The sequence below is a fragment of the Sinohyriopsis cumingii genome, chromosome 5, assembly GCF_028554795.1.
Source record: "Sinohyriopsis cumingii isolate HCF-2022 chromosome 5, ASM2855479v2, whole genome shotgun sequence".
NCBI classification, from domain to species: Eukaryota; Metazoa; Mollusca; class Bivalvia; order Unionida; family Unionidae; genus Sinohyriopsis; species Sinohyriopsis cumingii.
Genome location: NC_142965.1, coordinates 90,019,445 through 90,046,112, shown reverse-complemented (window position 1 = coordinate 90,046,112; position 26,668 = coordinate 90,019,445). Strand labels below are relative to the sequence as shown.

General features: G+C 35.2%; 1 protein-coding gene across 2 annotated transcripts; it reads right to left on the bottom strand.

Annotated features, from left to right (window-relative positions):
• On the bottom strand, positions 1–26,668 carry LOC149799723 (serine/threonine-protein kinase PAK 1-like). 2 transcript variants are annotated; one of them, XM_089959094.1, is made up of 8 exons: positions 26,516–26,668; positions 26,293–26,389; positions 22,221–22,404; positions 20,141–20,384; positions 17,518–17,668; positions 12,394–12,457; positions 8,080–8,568; positions 1–3,368 (listed from the first exon to the last, which is right to left on the bottom strand). In XM_089959094.1, exons 3-8 carry the CDS (start codon positions 22,385–22,387, stop codon positions 3,023–3,025), a joined length of 1,461 nt encoding a protein of 486 aa, XP_089815220.1. In that variant the 5' UTR covers positions 22,388–22,404; positions 26,293–26,389; positions 26,516–26,668; the 3' UTR covers positions 1–3,022. The 2 variants fall into 2 exon arrangements, with proteins under 2 accessions (XP_089815220.1, XP_089815221.1); XM_089959095.1 differs by having other exon boundaries at positions 26,321–26,389.

Here is a 26,668-nt window from a genome sequence, read left to right as displayed (position 1 = left end):
GGAATCATGTGGTATATTTATTACAGTCTTCAGCACAAACATGCCTTAAAAGGTACTTAAAATATACAATACATTGAGAAACAAGAAAGTAGGCGGTATATTTTCATTATTAATTATAAAAAAGAATAAAATGACATTTCAGGTTCATCGTTTGTACAGGTTTTATTTGGTTCTTTTCTTCAAAGAAAAATAAACATATTTAATTCGAGATATGAATATAGGGCAACCCACTAATGGTCAAAGTATAAGCCAATTTGTTAAGTTTTATCTCGTTTTTATTTATTGCATTTTTAACATAGTCTGTTTTTAGTTCCATCTTACATAAATTAAAGGAACTAAATTATAAAAGATATTGAATAATTTGGTTAGTACCATTGTGTCTATATAATTGCAGAAAGTAATGTGGGCAGGAAAGCACCAATATACATGTGATAGTATATGTGACAAAAGCAACAATTCTGTACATGTTAACACGACTTAATGCTGTAAAACTTGATATGGTCTATAACTGGTCAAATATTTACCCATTTATTTATATTTACACATTCTGCATGTCTGATTTTTGCAATCATTCTAGTTGAAAGCAAAAACGTTATTTGAGATGTCTTTGTTGCTATTGTTGGACCATGTAATACTAGATATCAGAACGTTGTCATATTTGACACTGATATGCTCTCGTGGTAGTGTTCTGACCTTATTATTGTCCTTGCTTTCTATATCTCAAGAGAGAATCTGCTGGTCAACAGAAAGGTCAGCATTTGATATATCTATTATACATTCAAAATTAATTAGCTACAATAGCTTTTATTCAGATTTTGTTTCTTGAGTAGTTTTAGTTGAGTAATATATTGTTTTGAATAAAAGTTACTTATTTGTGTCTTTTGTATTGGCTGCTATATGAGATCTTTTCTCACACTAAATGCCAATATCTTGACAGAGGATGTCAAATGTAAGAATGCAAGATGGAGTCAAGGTGCCATGGTCAGTACCCATGGCATTTGAAATCCTAACTGCAACACTGTTTACGTCTTTCCGTTAACCCTAAAGCCCGAATCCTGTTTCAGCAATTAGATACCCGAACGCACGAGTTTCCATCCTCGCAGGTCCCCAGCACGTAGCATATTTCTATAGGATTCTTTGTATGTTTTCTTTCGGAGCATCTAGTAAAACTATACTACACAAAAGGCGTTGACCGCACATGTACCCTTTACAAGGAATGATTGGTCGATTGTCCCCACTAAAACTATACTACACAAAAGGCTTTGACCGCACATTGACCGTTCTTAAGGAATAGTCGGCCGATTGTCCCCATTTAGTATACATGACTTACTTAAGGAGTTTTGCGCCTAAATGTATGATAGATGCATATTCAGGACTGTTGTAAGTTATGTCACTTCCTATATAGATCAAGTAAAATATTTACTGAAGTAGACGTTTTATAATTAAGTCTTTTGTTTTCTATTTGGTTGAAGAAGTTGCAACCTTGCCTTCGATTTAATAATGCCCACTGAGTTTTGCTTCAATACAAAAATTTGACATTTTTGTATTGGTTCAAGGTGATTTGAATCCTAATGATCAACCAATTGGCATCGGTCAAGTTCAATGAGATAGTTATCTTTTCAGTATCCTAAGTGATCACGAGTCAGTTCTATATATAGCTGCTTGGGAAAGAAACGTTCCAGCAACAAACACGTCAGCTCTGCGAGAGAAGAATTGTATACAGCATAAGAACGAGACTGATAACGTCAATGTCGCGGACCCCAATCTGACCGCCATTATCTTTTAAGACGATAGACTTCATGTTTTGTGGGGTTGTTGCCATTGTTTAGAACATATAACTTTATGCATGGTGGCTAGAATATTTCTTGGAAGAAGAAACCTGGAATTACCAATGAACAAGGGGCAAGTTTTCTCACATACCTAAGCTGACTGAGTTGTGACTCGAATGCATGCTGACAGATGTGACTGAGTTGTGACTCGAATGCATGCTGACAGATGTGACTGAGTTGTGACTCGAATGCATTCTGACAGATGTGACTGAGTTGTGACTCGAATGCATGCTGACAGATGTTACTGAGTTGTGACTCGAATGCATTCTGACAGATGTGACTGAGTTGTGACTCGAATGCATTCTGACAGATGTGACTGAGTTGTGACTCGAATGCATTCTGACAGATGTAAGATGTAAGTGATCTGTAATGGCGACTGACTTGCACCATGCAGCCATCTGGAGCTTCATACTGGGTAAGGAAATTCCACTGACAAAGAATCGAAGAGACTGATATTAGAGGTATTACGTGTTGTTTGTTCTGTGTGTGCCGAGTTCAAGTCATTGTCTGTCTTTTCTCATAACAAGCCTTTCTCGTGTAAGCTGCTATCCTGTTTCTACGGTAGCATATTTGAGAAAGAGTCCCTGGTAGGGACTGACTCTATACTGACCTATTTATTATCCTGCTTTTTACAGGGGTACGTTTAAAATATACTGAAAACACAGATCATACTTATTGATAAAACAAAATCCATTAATAATCTGTTCCATTATTTGTTTAAACAATCTGCGTTATAACAATTCAAAGTTTACAACATTTAGTTTGTATACGTGTTAGCATCAGTTAAGATTGTACGAAAATATGCTAATATGCTTAGTGAATAACGAAAAGACATTATAATGGGCCCTGTCACTGTTTATATACGGTGTAATGAATATTTCAAGTCGGTACATTGATATGTGATTGCGTTGAATGTAGATGTTTATGATTTGAATAACTACCTTTTGCACGTCAAACTGATACAGAATCAAATTTCACACTGAAAAAATACTTTTGAAGTCATTTTAACTAACTCTGCTGTACGAGTATTTACATGTACAACTGCATTCCAGTCAAGTTCACTTAGTTACACGCTATATTTAAATATTTGATAGTCAATGCACGTTTTTAAAATCATTTCTATTAACCTTACAATATCCGTATACATACAAATATGTTTGATAAAAATAAGCCAAAGAAAATTGGTTATCTTGTTATTCAGTAACTTTGAACGGCGTAGAATTAGTGTCGGTTGACACCTTTGCTGCAATTATAAACGGTCTTAGAGTTGTCAGTGGCATTGCCTTATCCAGGAATGGATGCTTCAGAAGTTCTAACGCGTCCGCTCTGGTATTTACATCCACCTCTAAGCATTTATTTAAAAAATCCTGCAGCTCTGGCGATAGCTTGTGAAAATTTGTAATCTCTGGTTTTCCTTTTGTGGCAATCTTGTATATTGCTTTTAGTGGTGTCTCATTCAGGTATGGAGGTTCTCCTTCAAGCATTTCGATGATCATTATTCCAAGACTCCAAATGTCTACCTTCTTTCCATACTGCTTCCTGACAAACAAAAGTTTAAAAAATATTGTTAATATAAGACACGGGTACACGTTCTCTACTGTAGAACGAAGAGTATCTAAGGTCTGTACATATTCAGAAAATCATCCAAAATCTACTGCAACATTCCTGTGACTTCTGATGGATTCTCCAGTTAGTTTACCTTTGCCTGCTTTTTCTTTTACGTCAAAACCGAATTACTTATACCTGACCCAAAGGACTTTTTTCACTTCGCTTGTATGAATGATAATTATTTTCGTTTTGGTGGAGCAAAATCAGAAATTAGACACATTTTGTAACCTATATCACAGAAAGTACAATGAAAGTGACACAGCAGTAAAGGTTAGCAACAAATAAATACGGAGAACACGGAACACATGTTGCAATATAGCGTATATACTCGCTTCAAGGTTGTGTCCAGCTGCAGAAAATTAAATATGTCGTCGCATAACGCGTAGTCAAAAATTGATCTATACTGTTTGTTCGGAGTAATCAGTAGAAAATATAACACAGACCCATACGGTCGCATTATGCGATGTCAGGTCAGGGTGTCAGCTTTTTGAAACTGGCCTCAACTTATAAGTAGGTATACATGGTACATCAAATTACAGAATATACTTACAAACCAGTGAGATTGTATAATTACAGAGCAAAAAATATCAAACAGTTTTAAGGCAATCCTAGTTGCAGATGCTACAGTGCAGGTAAAGAGGTATAACTCTTCAAGAAATATCAACTAAATGAAACTTCTTAACAAGATCATACTGCATAAATTAGAACTTCCTATTGAGACCACTGATTTGGATGAACGTGGCTTCAATTAACTGAGTAGTGTTCTGTTTTCAATGAAAAGTCCGACGATCTGTAAAACCAACTGAGCCTAACACACTATACCTATTAATATTAGAGAGTGGCCGTCCCACTGGGACTGATGGAAGCAGGGATTCATCTGAGTGAATATGATACTAAACAGAATGATAATATGACATTTGTTTGCTGAACTTTGTTGCTGCAATAGATGTGTAAATGTATTACATAAGAGGGTTTAACAAATTTTGAAAATCAGATGCTCGGTTAACAGGATAAGAGTCTAGTCTGTTTTGCTACCAAGAACCAGTGTGCATTAGCTTACTGAGCTACTATGCAATGAATGGTTGTAGACTTATGGGTTTCCGGGAAGAGAATCAAGCAGCTTACGTGTGGATACCAGGAAAGGAATACAGTAGTCTGTGGGGTTACCATGAAAAACAAATCAAGGAGCTTAGAGCTACCAAGAAAATAACCTAGTAGTCTGTTTAGCTACCGCAAAAATAATAGTCGTCGCCTGCTGGGTTAATATGAAATGAAATATTATCCTTTGGATTACCAGAGAGAACAACAAAACAGTAGCCTACGTGACTACCAGAAAAAGAATGTAGCACCATCAAGACCTATTTGAAAAGGAATGTAGCATCCTGCAGTAGTCTGGAAGATTGCAAGGAAAAGAATTTAAAAACACGTTGGGCGACCAGAAAAAAAATCTATAGCCATAAATTACATTCAGAGACTCAAAGTAAGCACTTAAAATTATAACAATTTAGTTTTTAAGAGTTCCTTATTTCTCTGTTATGGCCAACTACCTGTGCATATTCTCCTTTCTGAAATAGTTTCGTCTCCATTTTAAACAGATTATATAATAAGTCATGATATTATACAGTAGCCAGTGGAGCTATATGAATGATATATGCGGTAGCCCAGATCCAGCATTTTCGTAGTCCTGGGCTCAATGCACAATCACTGCCAACCCATGTAACATAGAGAGTTAATTTCTTATATGTCCTGAGGCCATGACAGCTGGTTACATCATGTCACAATGAGTCTGCCAAGCCCCAAATAATCCTCTCTGACCCAGTCGCGTTCTAAGCTGGGACACAATGGCATTAAACATCTAAATATTGCTTCATAAGTTGAGATTTTTGAAACTTTTTCTCATTATTTGATTGGTGGCAATACATTTTGCTCACAGAACACTCTAAATGCATCTGGAATTACAATAATCATAAAATCTTCCATTTTCGTTGCTTAATCTCTTCTGAAAAGCACATGGTTATTCAATTCTTGTCATTAGCATCCGTTTTCAAGGTTGTGCCAAAAATATAATTCCTGCCTGTATCTTAATAAATAAATTGGAGTAATAATATTGCCATGAAATGATTATTTTTTAAAGAGCCTCTAAATTTGTTGTTTCCAGCAAAGACAAAATCCCAAAAATCTTGTACTAAACCAAAGTACCTTTCACATTTGGAAAAGTTATGGTGTATAGCAAGACAGTGATATAATTGATTACCTTTGTTTCTAGAAACGAGTACCTAGCCTGGTACAATCCAGCATGGTGTCCTACCAAACTGCTACATCAGTTGCTGTAGCCAATGGAAATTTGAGATTTTAGCCTATTTCTACATGGGTTGATGCTGTCGGCGAGAATATCAGATTGTAGTCGGAAGTAGTCCAATGGAAGGGATAAATTAATAAAAAATTGAACAAAGTTTGTATTGGTAGAGAACGATTGATCCACCAGCAGACTAAAAAGTCAAATTCCCAAAAATTCAAAACCTTGGAGCAATTTGAGCTAATAGTATGCTAGCATAAATATCTCTACCTGTCCTACACACACATGTACAAACATGTATACCTAATTTCATGTCTATTTCAACTTTATTGTACTAAACACATAATTAGTGGTTATATTGCCCTGAGAATGTAATCTGGAAAAATACATGCACATAAGAAAAAATTGGCATCTAGTATATACTAGCTTATAAATGGAGTTCACAGGTGCACTACATATAGCCATATCGGCCGTTGCATGTGGTGGAATGTCTGGGTTTTTGAAGGTTGTTAGGAGCAGTTAGTGAAACGGACAATGACCCTGGTTAGCTGTTGCATTATGCGGCGGTTGATAAGGGTATATGTTGCTTGCAGATTGACTTGAGCTATTAGCGTTTATATCAGGTACTGAATTTCATTTGTCACCCTCGTGTGATCTTTGTTTAATTGCATCAATAAAGTTTGCTCAAAAAAACATTAGTCCACAAGGTTCAAAGATATGCAAAATGCTGAAAAACTGTCGCTGTGGCCTGAAATCTCAGCAAAACTCTACCTACATATAAATACAGCAATCGTCCCATAATTTTATTTGCTTACCCATAGTGATTTATAATTAATAGTTATAAATGTGTACGCAATCATACAGCAAAAGCTACAAAATATGCAAAAGTATTAATAGTTACTGCAAGGGCCTGAAATCTATCCAGGTCAGTTACATCTACATCAGTTTTCATATGTCTGTGTTGAGTGGTTTCTTTTAACGGTTACGCTATCAAACATCTCATGACAGACATAACATGTATGAACGTATGGATGGAATAATATGCTATAAAAAGTTTAACATTGGTTCGCACGTCAAAAAACAGATGTGTAACGATATATTGATTGCCACTTTGGTAGAGTGAATCTAAAGGACTAAATCAGTAAATGGCAAATTCATCCAAATATACAATTACTCACCAATTATTTAAATTAAAATATCATTCTAATATGCAACTACACACCAGCTTCTAACTTGCTACATTAAATATTAAAATGGTACGTGAACTATAATAACGATATAATGTGCGTCGTTTGGAGTAGTTATTAGTCTAACAGACTAAGTCCTTAAATGGCAAATTCGTCCAAAATACTGTAAAATATAGCATTAATGTATACAAGCTTTCAATTATTGATTAAAGAACAAAATACTTCCAGAATCGGCAGTAGTTGCTGTCAAAATTTAGAATATTGGCTTGGATATCAGGAGATAATTTCCTGCGTTTCTAATTACACGTCAGCGAAGACTTAAAACATCTGACGCTTGTGGTAGAAAGGGGGAGGTAATGTGCAATATATTGCCTATTGTCTATATAAAATATAATTTGTTTAAAAATTCGTCGTTTTTTTAGGTCCGGATTCAGGAGGTGGTAGGTTTATATAGTAGTATAATGTTACTGGGAAACGTATTTGAAGGAAAAAATAAAATGTTGTGTCAATCCTGAAAATAACACTGGAACATTCTTTTCTTAAAACGTCACTTATCTAAAAAAAATTCAATTATCTGAAACAGAGAGAAGTTATGAGTGTTGTGCAGTCTGGTTTCAACAGCTTTAATAATGCTGAATGGTTCCTGGTCTTTGCAGGTTACAACGATCTCCAGCAGTGGAGATTGACTTGAGAAAGATATATATATATAACATATAAATCGGCATCTGAATGTATTGGATGGTTCCTGAACTATGCCGGTTACAAGGATCTGTTTTAGTACAGACGTATTGTTTATGGGAAATGGGCAGCATCAAAACTGGACCTAAAAAGACTTTTGTTTTTAAGGTACATCTAGACACAGTAAGTAATTCACCTATCAAATGGCATCCAATTATGTGTCAGAGTTGCAGATCAATGTGGATGTGAATGAATGTACAGAGAGACAGTGATGGACAAATATTACAACTATAGCACTTCTGTACCTCAATGCAGAAACCCAGTTACAACAGTATTTTACTAACATTTAGATAGTTTGAACTTAGTTGAAAATTATAACAGTATTCCACCTCTTACATGTCTATGATGACCGCCTTGTATCACTTTCAAAACTGAGAGGGTGCAGGGAATGGGATTAAGATGTAATGTAGTTTTTGTTTACCTTGAAACTACCTCTGGGGCCATCCAATAAGGAGTTCCAACCATGGTCTGCCTTTTTGACTGTTCGCTGGATAACGTGGCACAAAATCCGAAATCAGTAAGTTTAACTGTGCCATTCATTCCCAATAACACACTATCACTTTTTACATCTCTATGAATAATGCCTCTCTTATGCAAGAAGTCTAGAGCTTTCAGGCATTCCTTTGTCACTGCTGCAATCTGACCTTCTTTCATGACTGTTTCGGTGACAACATCGGTAAGGGCGCCACCATCAAGATACTCAGTGACAATCCATAATTCCTGCTTCCCTTCCAGGAAGTAGCAATCAAAGAAGTTGACAATATTCTCATGTCTATGCGTCTTCATGACCTCAATCTCAGTGATAAGACGCTCCTTCTTGGGTAGTTTTGTGAGGTCTATTATCTTTATGGCTGCAATTGCAGCAGTGTGTGTGCCTCTAAGCTTTGCGGTCACTATACTACCAGAGGCCCTACAATTAGGTGAGAAAGGAATAAATAATTGATAACCCCAAATTTCATTATCATGATCATGTCTATCTTCATTATCATAATCAGCAAAACCCATCCTTATTGTCGTTATTATCGTTATCGTTTGCTTCGTTCTTGAAAGATTAAATCTTAACACACGTGCTCTTCTTCATTTTAAATGAGAAATCAAATCTGGCATAATAAAATTGTGCTACCTCATTACAGTAGTTCTTTAAAATGTTGTCCCTAACATAATACGTTTATTGCAATCAAGGTGGGTATAGACACGAATCCCATTCTATTATACAGCACTACAACTGTACTGTATTATCGAATGTACTCGCTTTTAAGTTAAATCCAGTTGCAATTGATGTAGAGCACAATCTGTTATTGCATATTGTGTCGGCATATCATGGTCTAGTGTTTTTTTATTTACAGGTATTTCCTAATAAAATGCACAAACACAGATTTTTCGGCGCATTTTGGAAGGCCGATCTTTGTCTGTACAGTTTGCAGACAGACTATACTTGAAAAACTTAGTTTCTCACAAATGTGAAACCTTTATTCGGTCCTTATGTGTGACATCCGCAAACAGAAACGTTGTCAGTGTTATACGGAAAGGAACTTGCTCAGGTTAATAATAAATAATAAAATATTTTCAAGCGATGTTTGTATTAATATTCGCATTTAAAGTTGATAAACATAGAACTAACAGCAACAGTGTATCTTTTGAAACTTTACTGAACAAAATGTAATCACTGTAAACCAACTTTATTGAACAAAATGTAATCACTGTAAGCCAATGCTTAAAAACTTTAGTCCTATAGTAAGTACATTTTAATAAACAAACATCTTGTTACGATTCTTGGATCATAACTTCGTAACATGAAATAGCAAAGACAAAAAGTTTTATATAATTGAAAATATAAATTTCTTTCCTTAAAAATACAAAGCAAAAAATGTACAGTATGGTTAATGAATTCATAAAAGTACTAAAACATCTATCAATTCCAAAAGTTTCGAGTAATTCAAATGCATTCGAAAAATATTCCTAATGATATTTGTAATGTACTGATGTGTCAAAAGTACAGAAAAATCAATTTGTTATAAATCATAAAAGGTCTCTAAATGAATTCACAGTAACTCCAATGTAGCTATCAATCCAAATATCCTTGAAAGATTGACAGTAATTCCACACAGCTACCAATCCAAATACCATTGAATCAATGTTAGAGCACAATAGTTCCAGTAAATGACTATATGAAATAAATACATTCCTTTAAAAGACTACCCCTTTCAATGCTAATTATATCATGCAATATTATCCAAACAATAATATTTCACTTATATTATCAAATTAAAATTAAAGGAGAATGGAAATACAGTAATTTCAATTAATCGTTCCAGTTATGCCAAAAATTATTAAGTAAACAAGGGTCGCTTGGTTCACTCCAGTCAACGTTGAATTAGGTCGGGTTCCTTTATAGGAAACCAATGACCCCCATTCTCAAGAACTAGTGCTCTTGTTGGATCACATGATCTTTACCTAGATTCAACCAAGAAGCTTATGAATGAAAGTACGTTCGCATTATATGTGACTTATCTCTAAAGTGCAAATTCATTCATCCGACTTCATCATTAGAAATGAAATTACTTAAATGACCCTTATACTTATTAAAATAATTATCATAGTACAGATATGCATACTAATATGCAGACTAATTTGTCTGTTTCAAAAGTTATGCGCTCTAAGGCTATAAAACTGAACACTTGTGCCGGAATCCAATTTATGAAACTAGCTTTCGGATACGTAAGCTTACGTGATACTATATGGCCAGGGTTATGATGAAGTGCGATTAAAGCCTTTACAATAAACACAATTTTCACAGGATAGCCCAGTTTTTTTCAAGCAAATTCAACAATACATGCTGCCTCAAGTTTTATCGAAAAGGGTTATATCATACATGAACATTGTTTTTTTTTATATGCAATACTTGCAAGATATTTTTTCTGACAATCATGTACTAATATCATCTCTCTCTCTCTCTCTCTGTGCAAGATATTTTTTCTGACAATCATGTACTAAGAGCATCTCTCTCTCTCTCTCTCTCTCTCTCTCTCTCTCAACACAATCTTAAATTCCCTTTTCTATTCTAGTAATAAAATTTCCAATGCTTAAATTGATATTTCCATGGTTCACAAAATTTACAGATATGTGTGCAAAATGCAGATGTGTGTCTTGGCTGCTGTACAAGGGATAAATAATCCACAAGCGTTGATTCTTCTGAAGATTGAAACAACAGTGCTTAATAAACATACCATTTATTTCGAAATCACGCAGTAATAAATGTTTAATACAGTTTCCTTGCCATGAAAATCAACATAGTTTACTGATATTTTACAAACAAATAACTTTGTATTCTTCTAATCTTGCTGTCTTTTAATGTAATAATACCAACACAAATTTGATAAAAAAAAGTCTTTAAGAATTATTTTTTATTTCGGATTGATTATGTATTAGTGCTACTGAGCTGTTAAAACAGTCTTAAAGGACATGACACTTCCGAAATTTAAGTCAATAGCATATGCAAATATTTGTGTGTGTGTGTGTGTGTGTGTGAGACATGGATTTTTAACGCAGCTTTAACAATTTTTCAGTCATATCGCTACGATGTCTGCAGTATGTCAGTTTCTAGTGATGTCTAGCACTGGGGCATCATGCCACAGACATGTATCATGATGTCCCCCCAGTCACATTATCCTGACACGAGGCCGACCATTCCTAACACTAATCTCTTAATGCTGAACGCCAAGTGAGGTAGCTGTTAGCACCATTTTTGTAAGTCTTTGGTATGACTCGGCCAGGAAAAGAACCACAACCTCCCTCATCCGAGGCGGACGCTCTAACTACTAGGCCACCGGAGCGGTAGCGCAAATATTTGTGTATGAAAAAGAGCTCCTGGCTGTGTATGACAAATAAAGAGGGCAAGATTATTTGGGTCGGGGTGGTTTAGCATTATAAACTAAACAAGAAAAGTAGTGGAAATCCTCCGTTGTAGCATTGAGTTAATGCTGCATGTTACACATAAGATGATTTTATTTCGTTATAAAATCAGGGTTTGTTCATATTCAGTTTCAATTTTAAATAATCCTAATTTTGACTGAAAACATAATATACAAACATAATCATATTTGTATGAATGTTCGTGGGAGTTTCGTTCAATATCATTCTCATTTATTATTTTTGTCTTCATATTTATTAATTATGTTTTATTGCTTACCATTTATAGTTTGTCATTTAATTGTTTGATCTTCAATGATTTACACAGATAACTTATCATTTGATTTCCATTAATTCTGCATTCTCTTATCGTTAATTATTTCAATTATGTTTCAAAATGGGTAGACAATAATTACAAATGTTTCAAGGTCTGTATAAATAAAAACACCTCTTAACCGAGTTCACCACACCCATATATATATATATATATATATATATATATATATATATATATATATATATATATATATATATATATATAATGCCCCCCCCCCCCCCGATGCTGCTGCCCCTCTTACAGTGGTATCTTTAACCATTTCGCCTATTTTACTTTAGTTTACTTCATGGATCATGATAATCAATTATAATGTTATTTCACACAGCTACTCTATTTGTGCCTTTAAATGTACGATCAGAACACAGTCTTGCTGAAAAAAATCATCCGTGTATGGAAAGCTCATTTATAATGTGTAAATGTTGTGGCTTGTACGAAGATTAGTAATTACATTATGGCTATGATACCGATGCAAGAAAACAAGATAATTACCCCGATCCAATTGCTTTTATTGTCTCATATTTCTCCATAGCATCTCCTGGGCTGGCAAGTTTACCTAATATGAAAAAAGCATAGGATAATTGTACTGTCAAAGAAGATATAAGGCAAAGCATCTCTTCAGAATCTCAATTGTTTAAAATATCAGTATATAACGGCTTTAAATCATGATTATATTAGTTATGTTATACAGTGTGATGTCAACCCGATTCACCAGAAGACTGACCAATTAACTTGGACCATGATTGGGCCAATGGGAGGGTACAGCATACCACGAACAATATCAGGGAACTCGGATGTTAATGTTGAGTGCAGTTCAAGGAGATATGCCTGTGAGATATCCTTTCACCATCTGAACAGATGTAGGTTTTTCTGAACTCTTCCTGGAGAGAAAATTTTGCCTGTCCCGTTCGCGGACACAACAGTATATATCGATAAAGACCTTACTGCAGGTGGTAACAACATGCATCATAAATCAATAAGGTCTGCTACCAAACATTACAATGTAGCTTGGGTCCGATTTCACCTGTAAATCCTTGAAATCACACAATATATTTTGGTGTACTTCAGTGGATGATACACAACTGGAAGTGAAAAATGGAAATAATAATTTACCCTCTAAATTTTCAGTACTGGAATAGACCATGAAAATATGCTTAATAAAACAGTAACAGTTTCTTTATTCAAATGTCATGGACATTATATTTTTATGATCCATCACATCATTGCATCTTTAGAACATATATAGGTTTATAAATCAAAATAACACAGTAGTTAAGTGAATAACTTTATTACAGAATAAATAGTGTATCTGGGGGACATTATGTTGGTACATATACAATTGATGCCATTCCCTATAAACTTCCATTGTTCTTGTTATGTGTCCATCTCGTTAACAGTCGAGAATTTAATATAATGAACCGTTTCTAATGTTCTGCCTAGATACATCCTAATTTATATGAAGGAAAATATTTTTACCTTTATCCAAACATATAAATTTAAACACAATTTATGTAACTCTTTATATTCTGTTACTGTTTTGCCATCCTGAAGAAAAAGGAGTTAAGGCTCTGGAACAGTTGCTATGGACGAGTTGCTACATCATCACGCTAACATTTTTATTCAAACCAGTATTTTTCTTGCAATCTGATAAACATTGAAATACCACGATTTTTAATGCAAGCATTAAACAGCCTTTCACTAAATTAAAATAATTAAAGTAGGCGTATTTTAAGGTTCCTGCAGCAGATGCTGGTTTAAAGGATAAAGATCGATTATGAACTGAAGCTTTCCACTATCCTTGGTGTAGGGTAATGGAGAGTGATTGCCCAGAATTCTCTTACCTCCCCCTTTCTGTTAAACCGTGTGCACCACTTGCTTTAGTACCATCAGACTGTATTGGTGAAAAGATACGCGCAGACGTAACAGATGGGTTGTTACGTTTGCTCATAATGGCAAGGATGCAGCCATCATCAGTTTTGCTTCATTCAGCCTCTAAAAAGAGACCTAGACGAGCACATAGTGAAACATTTGGGAGAAAAATGCATGGCGGGAGAGGGTTTCAGTCCAAAGGGTTGTCACCCCTTCTTCCATAGGAAAAGAGGGCTGGTTAGAAAACTTACTATTTGGAGCTTTTTGGCGTCTTAAACCCGACTGTCGAAGAGAAAGAGGTTTAAATTGGGGATGCGAATTGGATGCGGCTGCATTTGTTGAAAGAACTTTGCTGATGGTCTCTGAGAGCGATTAATATTCCCCCGCTTCCTGACCGGTTGGGGCTGACCAGCAGCGGTTGTCAAGGATATGTGCTGATGACCTTTCTGAACTTTGGAATTTAAGGTAGCAATGAGTGGGAAAGAGGGTCTCGGCTTTCAAAGGAACAACTCTGTGAAGGTCTTTACTATGTGGCAGAGTCCGATGCGGATTGAAACAGAAAGCACATGCCCGGAGGTTTTGGCCAAAGCTTCAAGTAATGCGGTTTGATTCACTGCGGTCTATATCAGCTACTGAATAAAGTTGTTGAGAAGAAGTCCGTGAGAAGCTATAGTAAGTATGAGAGTTCTTTCTGTTAGATATATTTATTGGAAGGCGTATCGAGGTTCCATTTTGAAACAAAATCTTGAGACAATGCAATGCTCAATTCTGGACATTTAATATGCCACTTCGTGACCTATACACTGTAGTTCGAGGCAGACACCATAGGTCCCAAGATAGAGAAAGGAACATACCACTCTCATATTACCGGGTAATGTCTTGACCAGAAGAGAATTTCCGAGAAATTTCCTTAATCCGGCACAAGTCTGCGGGTAACAGTCAATAATCGATGTACAAAGGACCAGATCGCATCCATTTGCGATACACTAGTGGGCATGATAGGAGGCTTCAATCGAGCTGCTTTCACACTGAATTAATTGGAATTAGTGAGGATATATATTTTATTATTGTCTTCCAGTATACCAAAACCGGGGAATGACTGTACATCATTACGTCCCTCGAGGGCGCAGGTAACACAGGAGCACCCCGCAACACTCCCAATAGCAGATAATGGTGAGCAGTGGTTCTGTGTAAAAACGTTTCACTGAAAGGACGAGGCCGCTTGTATTTCCTGGAATGTATAGATGATACTGGACCTTCAGCCTTCCTGGCTGCTCCCACATGACAAGGAAGGTATGGCAGTGCACGAGTCACATAATCATCTCTACCCTGTGTCCATGGATCAGTAGTCCACGGGGGGCATCAGAGACTAATTTAGGTGGAATGATCCACATTATGTAAAGATTGAAAGTGACATTTGAGAAGGATGAAATACCCTTCCCTAGTCTGAACCTGTTGAGCAGACCCCCTTTATACATAGGATGTGACGGTAGATTGGGACAAGAGGGAACTTGTTCCAAGCCTTATACCCGCACAGAGAGGCTTCTGAACGATGACCAGTGCAAAGTGCAGTTAGTACGAGAAGATCTGTGAGCGGTCAATACATACTTGCGACATCGATATGTCAGAACCTTGTTCGTCCAATTCAACATTGAGACGATTGCGGTTATGCTTCTTCCGCCCGAGAGGGCACAAAAGGCTACCAGAAAAGTGCTGATAGTGGTGCAGCACATCCCTCGCTTAAGGGTGAGACATGCTACTCAACTCAGTATTTGAGGCCTCTGGATTCTTATCCTGCTTCATGGGAGATAACATCAAGCAATCTGAAGGAGAGACTAGCTCGTCGGCTTCTCGCACCACCATCCCCCCACCCGATGGTAGGCGTTGTACTTCTCAAATCTTAAACCACAATTGTCTCCGATAAGACTAGACTTATAAACTCCTATGACACGTGATAGCTATTCTTACATAAGGAACTTATCATCTTGTTGTAATATCCCTGCGGCTGAGCAAGAGAGAAACTCAATTCTGAACAGGGGGTATGTTTCCTCCGCCTTCGGTATGTACGTGTGGAATAGACAATATTCCAGATTTCAGCTGACCATGAACCAGCTTTTTCCTGTGTGCACGTTGAACAAGTTATGCACTCTGGGGTAATCGTCGCAATGCAGCTTTGTGGCCACAATTCCGCCACAGACTGTTCCGATATTGTGTTCTGAAATAAAAGTTCCCTATATTATAAACCCAATGAATAATGATATTAGGTTATGAAATGTCACACGTGAATTCAAATGTTGTTACACGATGTGTACTATTTATGCACCCCAGTGCATGTGCAAGATATAAAAGGAAACTCTTCCGTCCTTTCTGTATAGTAAAGTAAGACGTTCAATCGTTTAACCTTTTATACGGATCAATTACGCACATGCGCACACATTCACTCCAACAATGCAACGCGAATCAGAAGAACAAATATCAACACACCAAGGTGAAATATCACATAATTTGGTATTTAGACAATTGATGAAGAAACTGAATACGTAATCCCTGCTATGTTCGAGCAGGGCCTCTGCTATGTTATTTCCCTTAATACAAAACATTTATCCGGAACAAATTGTAATTGATAATGAATATAGTGGGATACAAGATGGTTCCCAACGAAGTCAGTTAAAGAATAATTTTCCGAAAGGGAGCGGGAGTTACACTCATGCAAAATGTAAATGTGACACCCGAAATATGGTATTTGTTAAAGGAAGACCGCACGACCGTGAAGTAGCAGCAATAAGAAATTATTCTCTGGTCACAAGTTTTGACATAAGTCCATCAAAATGGGGTCCTTGAAAAAGATGCAGTCTTTTCGGTGCATGAGCATGCGAGGCCCACGACAGGTTCTGTATTGCTGCTATTAAAACAGCAATATATTGAAAATATTCTACCTGTCATGGTAGGCGTAATCATTGGTTATTTCACATGAACTGTCTAATATCTCCCGTGGTCAAGCAGTCTTGGAAGTGGCCTACAAGCTTGCTAGTCGAAAACCCATAAACGAACTCATCCATCCAAAGCACGAGACAGTACACAAACAATGACCCGTTTATTGTATACTCTGATTTATTTGTCAGACCTCTAAACGTGATGATAAATTACAAATATCAAAATAGAATACATTCACGATGCAAATGAATAGAGAAGGCTTGGCGGTGTTGCACATAATTATTGACAATATATGCTGCTTGACGATACTGGTTAATATTACTCTATCAGCACCTACTGTATGCTAGAACACAGTCATGGTATATAATAATCGTAAACATGTATAAACATTATTGTTATTCCAATGCAAAGTTTTAAACACACTGACAGCTTGCAGTAGGTCAGTTTTCCATTTGAATGTCAAATAAGGAAATAGCTAATGACAAGTCTTTTAGATAAGATGTGCATGTGGATTTGCCAATTTCTATCTACCCATCAGATAATTTGTGGATGACTGTCTGTATTTCACTAAATCTGTAATACATTTAAAGCCGTTTACAAACATGAAATTGCAACAAGGGCTTCACAACAGGAAGATCGTAGTTTGGTGGTACTCCAACAGTATGCGACAATGAAGTTCACATATTACAAATTTGGGTTGTGCTGACTAATGATTACTAGCTGTACCTGAATGGAGAATGATTCTGCACATTGTACCCCATCATCTCGTAAGAAGAATTGTATTCCAGATACGAATTTGGACAGGTAACTTACGTAGTTTTTCACTAAAGTCCTCATCTGACATAAGTTTCGTATGTGGTTTCTGTCGGCGTTGTGAACTTATCTCTGGATTTGGGTCATCGTAGCCTCTTATTTTACATGCACCTTTAGTGACCATATCAACTTCATTCTTGTTCTTAATAACCTGTTTAATATGAGATGTCATATATGGATTTAAAGGTTTAAAAATGTACAGGAATACAAGCAAAACTGAACACGAGGCCCCAGCCAACATATCGTAGTAGCAGAAAGCTTGGCTTAAGTTGCCAAATCAATATTCTAAGTAAAATAATAACCATAACACAAGCGAAAATGCAATTAGCCTAAAACGTCTAACTCGACCTAGTATTTTTTACAGCAAGCATAATACGATGTTTGATTTCAATCAATAAAGTTCTTCAAAAAGTATGTAGCAGAATCAAAATTGGTGAAACGATGGATGGGAGAGGATGATATGATAAGGATCTCCTCTAACGATTTTGGCAGGGCCATTCAAAAAGAAAGATGATGATGAACAGGACTGATAAATCAGTGGAGTCAAATGCCTTACTTTATGTGCGAGCAAATATTTTAACTTCGCAAACATGCATATATTATTATACTTTCATACTTTTACACCCCAAAAAATATTTACAAAACTCTTAGATAAGGAAGGAATGAACACGAGTGTTTTATTTGAACGTGGTGCCCCACTTCCATCCATAAATAGATATAGAGATTTATATCTGAATTGCCAGTGTTTTAACAACTAATATTTTTATTATTTATTTGAAGTTGTCACTGTTGCTGATTCCATCTTAACAGTGGTACCGGCCTCCCACCATGCTTACGTAACTGTGACAAAAAAAGAATTCCTCAACTGAAAATTGAACTCATTTGACTTCCTTACGTTGCTTGCTGAAACTAAATTTGGTTACTAGGTTGAATCAGATCAAATGCAACCAGTCCACCTATGTATGAAAAAAATGATTAGTGCATCATAGTAATGAATGGATGCTTCTTAGGACAGAGAATGACTGATTTTTTTATGTCAAATTAAAAGGGGATATATTTAATTATAAAACATGAGAACAAATGAAGCCGAATAAAACCGAGAATGTGACTCGTGTGATGAAATTTGACCTCATGATTACCTTGTGAATGGGAGTTTGATTTTTCAGGTGATTTAATAGGCTTCACGTGGTTATTTTGTGAACTAGTTCGATCTTGCATAGTTAACATTTAACCTTGCTTCCGTATTGTACAAATGGATGGCAAACCTTACAAAAACTATCCATGGTCAGTATAGCCAACTGTTCGGGCTGGTTGTTGCCACTTACTAAATAGCAAACAAATAATTTAATACCAATTAACTACATGAATACAGTTTCAGCTGAAACTTCAGACAGGGACAGTATTGATGAACTATAGGTGATAATGAGCCAACAAATCAAATATACTGTATACACTATTATCAGCACTTTGTATTTAAAATAAATAAATATCACAAGCAAAATGTGACCCAAATCATTTAAGTGTACAATATGAGCCATAATGACCTACTTATTCAAAGAGGGAGCAGTGTTCATCAAGATGCACAAATGCGAAGTTTTATGATTCCAGAGAGAACAGTATATATATATATATATATATATATATATATATATATATATATATATATATATATATATATATATATATATATTGTATGCAAGAAACCTATGTGGCCATAAGCTCAATGCGAAACCATAAACAAACTGCAAACGTTTAAGCTAAGCCAGACAAACGTGAAATTTAGGCCACATTTACCTTTTTATGTGTGTAGTACTAACTGCGATGTATAAATTCATTTAATAAATCTAGTATGAAATTCGACCAACACTGCCAAAATTCAGTAGGCATGAAATATAAATATGAACTTTTAGACAGAGGTATATTACTCACCAAGATGCATCCCTCTCCAACGTTTTATACTTCTTTGTATAACACTGTATAATACTAGATGATAAAATTTCGTGATCACGAGGTAAACACAAAAATTTGACCAAAGCCAGTAAAATGTAAAATGTACGTCAAGATGACCTTCTTTTCTTATTGGGATATGGTATTATTAGAGATGTATGCAATCATATACGTGCAGATTTATTACTCTAGCATGAACAGTGCTTAAAAAATAATCAGTAAGATGAGCAAGAAATATGGGTCACAGCGACCTACTTTTGCAATGTGGGTGCAGTAGTCACCAAGATACATGACCATACTAAGATGTATGATTTAAGATATAACAGTATATACACAGCATGCAAATATCTTGAGATGAATAGAAATAACCAGGGATGTATAAATTGGGTCGTGGCAAGTACAAAGTTACCCCCAATAGCACCGTCCTCATGGGTCGGTGCAATGAAACCCATTTAACGGAATCGGAAGAAAGAATGATTGAGATGTAGAAAGGCTGTACAGATGTAAAAAGTTTTTGTATGTGCGTACGCTGTGCAATAGCTATAATAACTCACTTTGATTTCCGAGAGTGGAACCAAAATATCTTATATTTAAAAATATGTATTAGCTTCTTTAAAAGTATTGACCTTGATGATTTTATGGAACATAAAGAAAGTTAAAAAACAAAAGGTCTTACTTCACTTTTTGGCCAGTTTATGACAGGTGTCTCACTTGACTTTCCCAATCCTAGCTCACTGTCAAGATCTGGTTCTTCGACTGATGGAGCCGATTTCCCGGAGGACACGAAATCTTCATCAAGATCATCATCAGATTCCATTAGATCAGTGCCAATTTTGATATATTTGGATGGGTTCTTTTTCTTGGTGAATGTCCTCAGTGAATTGATGACTGCGTCAGGATTCTGGCGCTGCTCTTCTTTTCTAAAATTTAAACAACTTATTTACCTTAGAGTTCTGTCACACAGGTAATAGAGAATTCTCATCTCTTTCCAATGTCAGTAGAATAATATCTTCGCACATCTAGATTGAGGGGGCTCGAGTGGCTAAGTGGTTACAGACCACTCCCACCTCTCATCTCCGTCTGTGCTTGTTAGTCTGGGCTCGAACAAGGTGGGTATGTGAGAAAGCTCATTCTTTTTCCACCTAGCCCCACCCCCGTTCCCCCCCCCCCCCCATAGCCAATCCTCACGGTATTTCACTTTAAAGCTGGATTATATTTAAAGCATTGACATAGTCGGTATCGGTGCAATTCATTTTTTGCTTGTGTCAAGACAGGTAGAAAATGCTTTGCCAAAATACGCTTGATCAGTGTTAGCTTATCAGCTCATATTATCAAAATCCAATGACTATAAGCTAATATATTTTGATGCAAATACAGATAGAACAATGAACACAAAAGGAACACTCACGTACAATAGATAATTTCCCTCTCCCACTCTTCTCATATTTTTTAAACAATGAATTCTTACTGATACTTTACGAAACTTTATATCAGATACACAGGTAAAACACACAGACAATAGAACACCTGTAACAAAAGAGAACTACACTGAACCTCAATGTCAACTAAGAGAAGAAATGTAACATAATCAGTAAAGATACAAAGGCTTAATGATGACAGTATAGCGGATAGAAAAGGTAAGGCTAAAGAAATGCGTGACAACCATGATTGAAACGGTAATATACATAACTATTCTGAGTTTATATGTGAGCAGATTCATTTAATTATCAGTTTTTAAAATGTATTTCATGTTATTTCATATTATCTATATGTTATCATCGCTAAATGTGTATGTATTGACATTTTTACATACTCCTTACTTATAAATTGTTGTCGTATTTTATCTAAATATTTATAATCCAAAAGGATTGCGAAAGTATTCACCTTTGTCTTCATTCCAACATTCTTTTTTTCAGAGATGCAAATTCTGCAACCTTCCTGTTTTAAAATTATTTCACGCTTTTGTGTTACTACCACGAATCAATAGTGCAATCATCCTTAAGGTATATAGTCAACTTTTCATGCATATTAAAAAAGACGGGGTTTTTTTTGGCAAACTTAATTATGTCAAGATATTTGAAAAATAGATAAACTATCCATTGCATTTTGTGTGTCAGTAACCAAGCAAAGAAGATTGGATTCAGTATAATTTGTCATATATATGTAAGTTCGAAATTATTGTAAACGCCAAAGCCTTAGTTTTTTAAATATCTCTAAACTTTGCAACAAGGACATGAAGTAGTCCTTCCAAGAGTTTACACTTACTCATACATCTCTTAAGTTGGATCTAAATTTAGCGCATGAATAAAAACAGAATAAAGCAAGAATTTTATTAAGATTTCTTCACTTATTATAATTAAATAGTCATATTTTGTTTGAGATATATAGACATTTATGTTGATTTTGTGATCCTATGATGAACGTCTGAAGAACAATAAAAACATTTATCTTTATTTTTAACATATTTTTTAAATAAGAATCACACTTACGGCAAGTTTAATTCTTTCACATTATGTTAAGATAGCCGTCGTTACTATTGCTGCGGGTGATGCATGCGTTTAATGTTAAATATTGTCCAAAGGGGTATATTTCTGGCTAATAGTGCGTTTTACCACTACCATTGCATCTCATGACGTCATAATTGTATCTTACAGTCAACTCATACTCTTCCAACTGATATCTAACCTTGCAATCATCTCGTACCAATATAAAGTATCACAAGAGACCACTGTTTGACTTTTTTCTTGGTTACTCACGAGATCTGTGATCCCTGCAATAGAGATGACCATGCTGGTGATAGTCCCACAAATTCCCCATCTATGGCAGTAAACCCAACGTGGCAGTTGTGTTTAACCAAAAATGGTCCTGATATATCCATGGACTTCTCCTTTTCGTTGCTGGTCGACTTTTTTAAAAATGACATGCTTAGGCTACTATTTTCTGAAAGAATAAGAATTTCATATAGAATGTTTCAGCAATCATTTCATTCAAACTGAACTGATGCATATTATGTCCAGGTTTGTGCCCAACAAAAGGAACTTCTGGTGCATCTGAACTTACAACTAATGCACTGGATTTAATGTAGAAAAATGAAGGGTAAATAAAGAACGTATTGTGTTTAATATTGCTTTAACCTGTATATATTGCATTCTGTGTAAAAAAAACTGTACATAGTGTATGCTGTGCGATAAACTGTATATAATGTATTATGGGCTGTACATATTGTCATCTGGACAATTATATATATATATATATATATATATATATATATATATATATATATATATATATATATATATATATATATATATATATATATATATATATATATATATCTCCGAAAATATTTATTTTCATGGTATTGTCAAGCATTCTCCTGTAGAATCCAGGGCTAGAACTTTCGGTTCTGCTTCGTTATATATATATATATATATATATATATATATATATATATATATATATATATATATATATATATATATATATAATACCTTGTGTATATTATCATTTTATATACTGGGTAATCTAAGATCTAATCTGCAAAGATTGTACCGACATAAACAATTTGCAGACATCAGCACAGGAAATAAGTATGGCAGCAGACATCAGTGTATGTAAAATATGGCGAAAGCTAAATTCCCTGATGAGAGAATTTTTAAATCAGGCATATACATTTTGCTCTACATTTTGCTCTCCAGCCCTTCATAGCATTATTGATATCGTCAAAATTACATGGCTCTCTGCAGGTCTTTGATACTGGGAGTGCGTCACTCCAGGTGAGAAAGACAGTGTCAATAAGTGGGCATAAAATCATTGAGTTCAAGGTTATCAGAAATTGTGTTATCATAAATTTTATTTACTACATGTATACGTATTACTATTTTTCGTTTCATTTAAATTTTATCTTTATTTTCTTGACTTCTGGATATGAGAGTTTTTTTTTTTATCTTCCACTAGAGGGATTTGTCTTAAAATCAATAATTTTCAAAATTGATAAACTTGATTTCAAGGACATCTCCACTAACATCCATTTAATATTTCATACACTTCAATTCTCCGTACACGTAAATGACAGTAGTATTTTTTGTACAAACATACGCTGTACCTCGAAGCTGTTTTATTATACGAACGTTCAAATTGTTTCGTACAATTTGAGTCTAAAATCAAAACAGAAACATGTAAGAATTAAAATATATGTGAATAGTGTACAAAACGACATAAGTAAGTTAAAACTTTTCTGAGAATCTATTCTATATCACTTATTGATTGCATGATATTTCCTATGAACTGATTTGAGAAACGTTTGGAACAGCAGTGTGCGCAAAAGTTTCTGAATCACAGTCAGCAATATATCTGAAAACATTTCCTTAGCTGTAAAATAGTTTTTAGGAAGAGGGTCAAATAAGTGCAGACGAAAAAGGGTACAAAGGGCACAAAGTCACCAAAAGAACGTTTTCAAGTTCTCTGCTTCTCAGTCTTATAAACATGTATAAAGCCCTAATACAGCGGCTGGACAGTACGGCAAAACGTAAGTACATACTTGAGATGTGTACCTATAATTTATTGTTTTCAAAATAGTTGTCTCCCTCTCCCACAGGTACACACACACACACACACACACACACACACACACACACACCAATACTCAGATGTTTAAAAGATCTGCAAGACCAATCAGTTAAAATTACATTCACTCTTTTTCTCTCCTTCTGTATCTCCCGTACATTTTAATCATTGAGTGGTTAATGTCGTTTGCAAGGATGGTCAAACTGTGAACGCTGATTGAAAAATAAAAGTACACAGAAAATTAATAACCCATATATTATAGTTCGAATGAAACAAAACCTTATAAAATGTTGTGGCTGAAATCAGAAACAAAACACTGGATTTGCAAATGAATCATTATCTAATTTTTTTGTAATCCTCCTTTCATAAAAATCCCTTAAGTTGAAATTACAGTGAAATTAAAATTCATAGTTCCAAATATTTTCCCTATGTTTGAATTTTTACAGGATTTAAATTTCAATCTACTCTATCATGTTTAATTCCTTAAAGTTGTTGTCAGCAAACTTTGTTTGGTAATTTCATTGTTTGTTTCTGTAATCATGTCTTTGTTTGTTTTTGTGAGTTATCTAATATTGTAAAGCTCTTAGAAGTTCTAAAGATTAGATGCTGTACTAAGTCATTATTATTATTATTATTATTATTATTACTATTATTATTATTATCATTATTATTATTATTATTATTATTATTATTATTATTATTATTATTATTATTATATACTCGTTTATGAGCCAGGTAAAACTGTCCCTTCTGTGGCTTCTGTACAACTCGCAAATACCTCCACACGTTGACAATCATCACCACGCGATGTACTGAATGTTCATCAACAACGATATTAATATTAAAATACATTGTTTGGAATAACTCGGGATTATTCGTTGATTCGGCTAATGTGACATATTCCGATTGGTCAATATTAGCTTGAGACCATATCATTGTTGACCTTTTATCATCATTAATTAAATCAGTGATTGCGGAGGGTGGTGGGCAGTACACCAGGCTCGTTCCACGAGCACGAAGACGGATATAATTTAATTTACATGACGAGTGGATGAGTAGTTAAGCGCCAGTTCATTAGATCGCCGGCATTTACCGTACCACGTCAAGTACAGGATATCGGTACGTACTCAATCAACACAATAAACCGTTAAGTTAAACTTTAAAGGAACTGCCGACTCTTACAACCTCTGAACTCTTTTGATAGTGATCTGGGAACTTTTCATTACTCCGACGGGTTACTTGTGGCTGGATTTTGCTGATCCGTCTGCGAAGTCACTATGTCATAGCAAATTAGCATTAATTTCTAGCCCTCCGTGTTAAATATTAAAAATGTATTAATTTTTTTGCACGAATTTACCACCTAAATCGAACTACCACTAAACCGGGCTATAAAGTATAGCTTGCCATTTCTAAAAATAGTTTTTTTGGAGAGCAGAGGTCTGTACTTTTCTGAACCAGTTCTTGTCATCTAAGTTTATGGCCATGTATTCTATTTATGCAAGCGATTTGTTTTATTTCAGTTAGAGCATTTCCTTTTGAATTTTAGACCTAATATCTTGGCAGTGATAACCATTTTAAGATGCACTGTCGATCAAAAAATGCTAGTACATTGTGCAATAATATCTGTCAGCATTTTCCTAAATAGGTGGATCTCAAAATAATGTTAGGTCAACATTTTCTATCCTTAGAATGCAATTGCTACGCATTAAGTTTATACGTAATAAAATAACGTAGTATGATTATTTCTCCTTATTAATTGCACACAGTCTACGTGGAAACTCAACACTTCCTTTACTGAAAAGCAATGTAAAGGAACGATTCATTGTGATTCGAGTCCACTTTTTTGAGTAAATACATTTACAAGTCAGTGTTGAGTGTTGGTTGTTGTTGTTTTGAGGATTTATGAGAAAGCGGCCAGTATAACTTGGGGAGGAAGAACCCAGAAAAAAAAACATGTGATGAACCTCCGACCCACGGAAAGACCTCCATTAATACCTACAATATTATTTTTGGCGTGTATATTGCAATAATTACTGCAAACTATGGTCTCCAACATGATGGCATCATGAAGGATAAAAAAATTTTTTTTTTCATTTCAGCCGAATGAAGAGTCATTTTAATGTAACCAAGTATAAAATCTCCCCATACCTCAGACGTGCATTTAAGACGTGTATTAAATGACACAAACAAATGACTCATCAAAACATAAATAGGACAGTCTCCATCCATTGTCTTTTACTAACAACAAGTAATCATACATACCTCCAATATTTTTCTTAACGGAATTTACCGGTAACTTTCCAGCTGCAAAGTCAACGAATGTTAGTCGTGTACCACCTCAGGGAGTGTGTTCTCAGATCTGAAGTGTAATCAAACATAACAACATGATTGGTGAGTGCTCAAAGAGAACATTGGCAAACAAAATCAAAACTAAATTGCGATTCAACCAGATGATATGCTACATCAATAAAAGATGAAAACGTACAGTTGATCTCGTTTCCGTGTCCACTTTCATGAAGAAGCAATTCAGCTTATAATTCCTCGCTAAGCTTTGAAATAGTGTTACAGTCAGTTAGGAAGATTATTCTTCAGGATACTTCCTCGTTGGGGTAGGAAAACAAAATGAGTCAACAGGTAA

Excerpts from the sequence above, each read along its gene's own strand:
- LOC149799723 (XM_089959094.1), bottom strand. The coding sequence starts at position 22,387 with ATGTCATTTTTAAAAAAGTCGACCAGCAACGAAAAGGAGAAGTCCATG. Across the intron at positions 17,669-20,140 it reads TAAACTGGCCAAAAAGTGAA|GTTATTAAGAACAAGAATGA; the intron begins GTAAGACCTTTT and ends CATATTAAACAG. Across the intron at positions 3,369-8,079 it reads GCCCCAGAGGTAGTTTCAAG|GAAGCAGTATGGAAAGAAGG; the intron begins GTAAACAAAAAC and ends TTTGTTTGTCAG.